The sequence below is a fragment of the Eimeria tenella genome, genomic scaffold, assembly GCF_000499545.2.
Source record: "Eimeria tenella Houghton genomic scaffold, Eth_scaff496, whole genome shotgun sequence".
Taxonomy (NCBI): domain Eukaryota; phylum Apicomplexa; class Conoidasida; order Eucoccidiorida; family Eimeriidae; genus Eimeria; species Eimeria tenella.
Window position 1 is genome coordinate 1 of NW_013545639.1, and position 7,547 is coordinate 7,547.

At 60.1% G+C, this 7,547-nt stretch overlaps 3 protein-coding genes across 3 annotated transcripts; all 3 read left to right on the forward strand.

Annotated features, from left to right (window-relative positions):
- Window positions 1-59: 59 nt before the first annotated feature.
- Window positions 60-458, forward strand: ETH_00017445 (uncharacterized protein; the record flags this gene model as incomplete). Its single annotated transcript, XM_013380288.1, has 1 exon — window positions 60-458. One exon carries the CDS (start codon window positions 60-62, stop codon window positions 456-458), a length of 399 nt encoding a protein of 132 aa, XP_013235742.1.
- A 334-nt stretch (window positions 459-792) lies between these two features.
- Window positions 793-3,071, forward strand: ETH_00017450 (RNA recognition motif domain-containing protein, putative; the record flags this gene model as incomplete). The annotated part of the gene is made up of 2 exons (XM_013380289.1): window positions 793-1,378; window positions 1,735-3,071. The coding sequence occupies 2 exons, from the start codon at window positions 793-795 to the stop codon at window positions 3,069-3,071; spliced, it is 1,923 nt and encodes a 640-aa protein (XP_013235743.1).
- Window positions 3,072-3,171: 100 nt separating this feature from the next.
- ETH_00017455 (uncharacterized protein) lies at window positions 3,172-3,303 on the forward strand (the record flags this gene model as incomplete). Its single annotated transcript, XM_013380290.1, has 1 exon — window positions 3,172-3,303. A coding segment is annotated over one exon (132 nt), but the record flags the coding sequence as incomplete, so codon positions are not given.
- Between the last annotated feature and the right edge of the window lie 4,244 nt (window positions 3,304-7,547).

Sequence of the window (7,547 nt, forward strand, 5' to 3'; positions counted from 1 at the left end):
GCAGCAGCAGCAGCAGCAGCAGCAGCGGGCTGTCCTGCCTCAATAGCGCATCTGAGGCCATGTTTCTACAGAGTATTCGTAGTTGCATAGAGATGAGCAGTCGCAGCCCCAAAGGGCGGAGCAGACACAGGGTTCCGCTGAGCAGCAGCAGCGGCCGCTGCGGCTGCTGCTGCAGCAGCTGCCGCTGCTGCTCCCCCCCCCTGCGTCAGGCGCCTCCGCAGCAGGCGGAATCTGCTGCTCAGCTGCAGAAACTTTATATTCGCTTGCTGCGCCCCGTGGGGCGCTGCGTGCTGCAGCAGCAGGAAGGGAGCCTCATTGTGGCTGTCTGTCTTGTTGTGTTGCTGCTGGTTGTTCAGGGCCGCCCTTTGCACTTCAGTACGCAGTGGGAGCTGCAGCAGCAGCAGCAAGGTCGACAGGAACGACGACGGCAGCAGCAGCAGCAGCAGCAGCAGCAGTAGTAGCAGCAGTAGCAATGCCAGTAACATCAGCAACTGCCCGACAGCAGCGTTTGCCCTCCACCCAAGACTTCGAGGGCCTCTAGCGACAGTCCAGCGCAGCGACGCAGCGGGAGTCCCGCAAAGGGAGCAGCAGCGGCAGCAGCAGCAGCAGCAGCAGTAGCAGGAGTAGCGGTAGCAGCAGCAGAGGCAGCAGCAGCGAAGGCAGCTACCCGCAGCTGTTCAAGTGCCACTTGCCCAAGAGTAACTACAAGAGCATTAGAAGCCGCAGCCGCAGCAGCAGCAGCAGCAGCAGTAGCAGTCGCGCAACTTCAGTACGCACGTCACGCTTGCCAGTATGAGTACACGAGTAACGGGAGCAGCTGTTTCCGCTGCAGCAGCAGACAATCCGCCGCCACAGCAGCAACAGCATTTGCTGCTGAACCACGATGACGCGCAGCAGCCGAAGCAGCAGCAGAAGCAGCAGCAGCAGCCGAAGCACGCCGTGCAGGCGGAAAGCTTCAAGCGGCAGGTCCAGGAAGAGGAGCCGCCGCAGCAGCAGCCGCAGCCGCAGCAGCAGCAGCAGCGCGAAGATCCGCGGCCGGGTAAAGTGAGCAGCATAAACGGCTCTCCGTTCGAGCCGCAACAGGAGCCACAGGAGCAGCGGGAGCAGCCCGCAGAGCCGCAGCAGCAGCAGCAGCAGCCCTCCGCCGAGCCGCCGCAGCAGGAAGAGCCGCCGCAGCAGCAGCAGCAGCAGCAGCAGCACGTGCTGCCGCACAAAGCCCCGCCCGTTGAAGTGAAGCTCTTCGTCGGACGCGTGCCCCGCTCCGTCCAGGAGGAACAGCTGCGGCGGGTCTTTTCGGAGTTCGGACTTGTGACGGACTGTTTGGTGATAAGGGAGAAGAGTTCCAACAAACACCGCAACGGGGCCTTCGTCCGCATGAGTCCGCAAACCCTAAACCCTAAACCCTAGCCCTGGGTCCAAACGCGGCTCGGGGGCGGCCCCGCAAACCCGCAAACCCGCCGCACGCAGCCGTTAGACTAGTGGGCAGCACCGGGCGGTCCGCGCACATGCGTAGGCCGCCGTTCGCAGGGTTTAGGGTTTAGGGTTTAGGGTTTAGGGTTCAGGGTTTAGGGTTTGGGGTTTCGGTTGGCTCCTTCTGCGGGGGCTTCGAGCTGCGTGTTTCTGGCGAGCGCGGGGCTCCCTCCCCAGGGAAACTGAACGTGGCTGCGTGCGCGGGGGCTGAGCTGTCCAGGGTTTAGGGGTTAGGGTTTAGGGTTTAGGGTTTGTGTTTGGCAGGCTCGCTGGCGTTTGCGGACGCGGCGATTCGGGCGCTGCACGGAGTGCTGTCGCTGGAGGAGGGCTCCGGGCCCATTGCGGTGAAGTATGCAGCAGGAGAAGCAGAAAGACTGGGACTTGCTGCTGCTGCTGCTGACGGGGGAGTTGACAAGGCGAAGCTGTTTGTGGGGTCGATCCCGCGGACTGCAGCAGAAGAGGAGCTGCGGGCGTTCTTCAGCGCCTACGGCTCTGTGGAGGAGGTGTTCATACTGCGGGACAGCAGCAGCGGGGGCAGCAGCAAAGGCTGCGCCTTCATCAAGTACAAGTACAAGGAAGAAGCTCTTTTTGCAATTAAATCTCTTTCTGGAAAACACACTTTCCGGGGCTGTTCGCGGCCCGTGGACGTGCGTTTCGCCGAGACCAAGGTCAAGCAGCAGCCCCCGCCCCAGCTGCTGCAGCAGCTCCAGCAGCAGCAGCAGCTCCAGCAGCAGCAGCAGCAGCAGCTCCTCCTGCAGCAGCAGCGCCTGTCCCCCGTCGCCGCCGCAGCAGCAGCAGCAGCCAAAAACTTCAACCCCAGACAAGCCGGCCCCTGGAGAGAATACTTCACTGCAGACTGCATGCCTTATTACCACAATGCAGCAGAAAACGTCACAACTTGGCAGAAGCCGCCGGAGTTCGACGTGCTGTGCAGCTGCAGCGCGGGCTGCAGCAGCAGCAGCAGCAGGGGCGGCTTCCTCCAAATTGGCAGCGAACCCACAGGGCCCCCAGGCGCCAACATCTTCGTCTTCCATATTCCTAAAGATTGGGGAAGGCAGCAGCTGCTGAGTGCCTTTGGGGGCTTCGGAGCTGTTGTGTCTTGTTATGTTGCACTGGACAAAGAAAGCGGCAGAAACAAAGGCTTCGGCTTCGTGTCTTACACCACTCCTGCTGCTGCTGCTGCTGCTGTCAACGCCATGAACAACTGCCTCGTCAGCAACAAACGCCTCAACGTTTCCATTAAAAAGGGCGAGGAAAGACACGCGGCCATGCATCTCATTTCCCCTGCTGCTGCGCAGCAGCCCACCAAGCGCCAGCAGCAGCAGCAGCACCAGCAGCAGCAGCACCAGCAGCAACTGCAGCAGCACATGCCCCAGTCGCCCCTGCCGCAGCAGCAGCAGCCCCAGAGGTTCAACGTCCATGCGGCAGCCACGCCCCTGCAGCAGCCGCAGCAGCTCCACGAAAGCCTTCAGGACCCTGCAGCAGCAACAGCAGTGCAGTCCCCAGCAGCACCCCCAGCAGCAGCAGCAGCAGCAGGGTATACTGCGCAGCCGGCGTCACCCTACGCAGCCCAAACCGACCACACCTTCCCAAGCTGCTAAGGCCTGCAGCAGCTGCAGCAAATGCTGCTGCCCGCAGTGTCTGCTGCAGCTGCTGCTGCGGACCCCGCAGAACGACCCAGCTCCACCTGAAACAGTCTTCATGTGCCTTTCTTTGTCCGCCAGCTGCAGCAGCAGCAGCAGCAGCAGCAGCGGCGGCGTACAAAGGGGGACGGCAGCGACACCCACAGAATTCTTGGCTGCAGCAGCAGCCAGGAGACGCAGAAGGGCTTCAGTGCTGCTGCAGCTCTTTGGCAGAGCAGCAGCGCCATAGCCCCAAGTGCTCTCCTGTCCACTACAGCGGTGGCAGCAGCAGCAGGTACTGCAGCAGCAGCAGCAGCTTCAGCAGCTGTAGCAGCAGCAGCAGCAGCAGCAGCTACGCCCTTACCGACCCTCAACAGCTTCCGCTTGCTTTGGACCTTCACTCGCCTTCACCTCAAGCCAGCTTCCGCACCACCGCAGCAGTATTGGCGGCAGCAGCAGCGACCGCAGCAGCAGCAGCAGCAACCGCAGCAGCAGCAGCAGCAGCGGCAGGAAGGCTTTAGAGCCCCGCAGCTGCTGCGCCGACACCGCGGAGTGGCCCCCCTTCAGCGGTAGAGAGCGTGCATCGTTTCTGGCGCTTCTGTTTCCTGCTGCTGCTGCTGCAGCAGCAGCAGCAGGAAACAATACAGCGATGTTTGCGCCCCCGCCGGGGTATCTTTGATTTGGAACAGCGAGGAAGATCGCGAGGGGGTGTCTGCGAAGACACCCGAACAGCAGCAGCAGCAGAAGCAGCCAAACGCAGGCTAGGCAGCGATAAAGGGGCAAAAAGTGTTGCAGCAGCACTAGTAGCAGCAGCAGCAAAACAGCCCAGGCAGCGACTACAAGAGAAACAGCGGCAGCGTCATCCTCAACACCGCAGCGCCAAGGCAGCGTCAACTGCTGCAGCGGCACTGTTTCCTGCAGCAGCAGCAGCTGCTGCTGCAGCAGCAGCAGCAGTTCCTTCTGCATCGGTAGCAGCTGACACTGCAGGGTCAGCAGCAAAATCATCTACTGCACGATCGGCAGCGTTCTCAGCAGCAGCAACAGCGCCACTGCAGCATCAGGAACAGAAACTACTGCAGCAGCAGCAGCAAGAGCCTCACTGCAGCAGTAGCAACAGCGTCATCAGCAGCAGCACAAGCCTGTGCTGCCGCAGCAGTAACGGTGTCGCTGCAGTAGCGACAGCGATACTGGAGCAGCAGCAGCGTCTCTGCAGCAGTAGCACAAGAATCTACTGCAGCAGAAACAAGAGAGTCGCTGCAGCAGTAGCACAAGCATGTGCTGCGGCAGCAGCAACAGCGTCACTGCAGCGGCAGCAACAGTGTCGAATCCAGCAGCCACATCAAGAGCGCCACAGCCGAAGCAGCAACGGATTTTGCTGCTGCGTGAGCAGCAGCAAGGGGGTTGCTGCAGGCGCAGAAAGAGCGCGTGCTGTGGCGGCTGCACAACTAACAGCGTCGGCAACAGCAGCAGCAGCGGCAGCAGCAGCAGCTGCTGCTGCTGCTGCAGCCGAAGCCAAACTCACAGCGACAACACAGCGTTTTCCCGTTGCTCCTTATTTTATGGGCACCCAGCTTGGGTCCAAACCGCAGCAGCAACTCAAGCTAAAGAGCTGCGGGGGTGAACCTTTAATAAACTAGGGTCCCGGGTTTGCTGGGCCCGCGACAAGCTGTTTGCTGCTGCTGGTCCTGCGAGAGCAGCAGCAGGAGCAGCAGCAGCAGCAGTAGCTGAGGAGGCTCCAACGGAGCCCCTCGAAGCAAATGGAGCAGCTGCCCCCAGCTGCTCCGCTAGACTGATCCGGGCAAGGCACACCTAAGCCATTTTGGGGTGTCTTTTTAGGACAGAAGCAGCAAGGCTTTGCTGCTGCTGCTGCTCAGTAGCAGCAAGGCTTCCTCGCTGCTGCTGCTCAGCAGCAGCGAGCGGCTGCCTTCCGTGAGTATGCTTACTGGCACCACCCACTGCAGCAACGCCTGCGGCAGCCGCTGCAGCAGCAGCAGCTGCAGCAGCGCCCGCAGCAGCAGCAGCTGCAGCAGCGCCTGCTGCAGCAGCAGCAGCGCCAGCAGCAGCAGCTGCTGCAGCAGCAGCAGCGCGCAGTAGGCAGGGGGCTGTGCAGGGGATAGCTAGTTAAGAATGAGAATAATAAGAAAACGCAGTTGTGGGCAAATTGCGGCGAGCTGCTGCTCTTAAGAGACAAACAGAACCCCTATAAGAAATATCCTAGCTAGGCAGTTTCGGGGCAGCCGAGCGTAGCTGCAGTACAGCTTCTAGACGCTGCAGCAGCCGCTGCAGCAGCAGCAACTGCTGCTGCTGCTGCTGCAGCGGGGGAACGACGCACTGGGCGGCGCCCTTCAGAGCCAGCGCTGCAGCAGGTGCCAGCGGCGGCGGTCTGGGTCTGCAGACAGCCCCGTGGGGGCGAGCAAACCCTTAACCCTAAACCCTAGACAGTTGAGAGGCACGCAGGCTACATGGGGCCCCGTCTTTCTGCGGCCCCTGTCCCACCTTCAGCTCTCACTAGCTTTGCCTATTCACTCGAAGCTGCAGCACTTTAGTGTCTTTTGTTTACGCTGCTACTGCTGCGTTGCTGCTGCTGCTGCTTCTGTGGGCCTCTGCGTCTCTGGGTTCTCTTGACCCGCAGCCCGCTGTTTCCCGCTGCAGCTATCGCAGCAGCAGGATTTGCTTCTGCTGCTGCTGCGGCGGCGGCGGGGGTCCCCGCGTCTAACCGCTGCAGCGGCGCTGCAGCAGGCTGCCTTAAACCTTCCTAGGCTCTGGCCCCCAGCAGCATTTCTGGTGTGGCTTTTGCTGCTGTGCTGCTGCTGCCTGTCTTTCTGGCTTTCGTTCTGAGCTTTTGTCTCTGGGAGCATTCCATTTGCCCAGAAGTGCTGAGTGCAGCAGCAAGAGGCCCTTTTGGAACCCTTTGCTGCTGCTTTGCTGCTGCAGCTGTTCCCCCTGCAGCCGCTGCAGGGGCCGCAAGCTCTTCTGCGGGGCGCTGGGGAAACTTCGCTGCAAAAAGAGAACTTTAGAATTGATTTTGTGGGGAAACTGCAGCAGATTCAAACACAGTGTTCGCAGCTGGGATCGATCGATCCCAGCGGAGGGTCACTGCTGCTCGCTAGCTGCTGCCTGTCTGCCTCAGCTGGCCGCAGCAGCTGGGGTGTATGTACACCTGAATTCGACATTAAACAAAAATTAATAAAACTTCCAGAGCCGCGAATTCCCTTAACCCCCGTCTCGTGGGGGCCCCTCGGGGCCAGAGGGTCACCTCCGGAGCGAGCAGAGCTGTTTAGTTTACATTATTTTCTTTATTTTGTTTTGCAAACTCCGACTTCGACCGAAATAACAATTATCAACTCCTTCTGCTCTCCCGATTGCGGGGAATCCTGAAAACTGGAGAATCTGGAATGGTGAGCCCAAGCGACCAATGGGGCGTCGCGGTGTGGGGCCCCTCCTGCTGCAGCTGCTGCAGCCGCTGCCCGCTGCTGTGCCCTTTTGGCTCTCCGGGCTGCAGCAGGTGGCCCTGAGCCTGCTGCTGCTGCTCAGAGACAGCAGCAGGAGGGGCCCCGGGGACCCCGAAACCAGCTGGGGGCACACCCATTACCTTAGCGTCTTCCTCGCCGTCGATATAGCCCTAGGTGAGGATCCTCCTGCAATTAAGTGTAGCAGCGGCGGCGGCAGCAGCAGCAGCAGCAGCAGCGGGGCCAAGTGCAGCCGCAGCGGATATGGCATAATATAATCACATGCAATTCGATGTATGAGCCCCTTCAATACCATAATAAAAACAAGTGCATATAGATACATATATATATGTATGTATGCAGATAAATATATATATATATTCTATATATATATATATATATATGCACCTGCTCTTATTGTGGCATTGAAGGAGCTTATAAGTCGAATTGCATGCGCGCGAATTACGTTGAAAAGTCGCATTTTCTTTAGAAGATTTGAAATCGCGTTTGCATCAAGAAGCACAAAGCTGGCGTCTGCTGCGTCTGCCATTTGCTGCTGCTGCTGCTGCTGCGCAGGCCTGTTTGTGTCTTTGCTTCCTACAGTGGCTGCGAAAGACCGACTGGGGCCCCTCTGCTCGCTGCAGTGGCTGCTGCACTGCTGCCTTTTGGCAGTGAAGCTGGCTGCATGCCCCTTTGTCTGGGGCATTTGGGGGGCCCCCCAAATGGCCCCCAAGACCCACCGCTTTGAGGCCCTTTATCTTATCTTCTCGAGTGCAGACAGAGCAAGTGAGGCTGGCGCAGCTTGCGCAGCAGCTGTACGTACACCTGAACCCCACACCCCAGCCCCTCCACCCCACGCTGCCGAGGCCCGCTTCTGCTGCTGCTGCTGCTGCTGCTGCTGCGCTGCTTCCGCAGCTGTTTACCTGGCGAGCTGCTGCGTCTTCTTGACCCCCTTGGTGTTCCTGTCCTTCGTGGCCTGCTCCTACCTCTACTCCGAGGGGCCCCT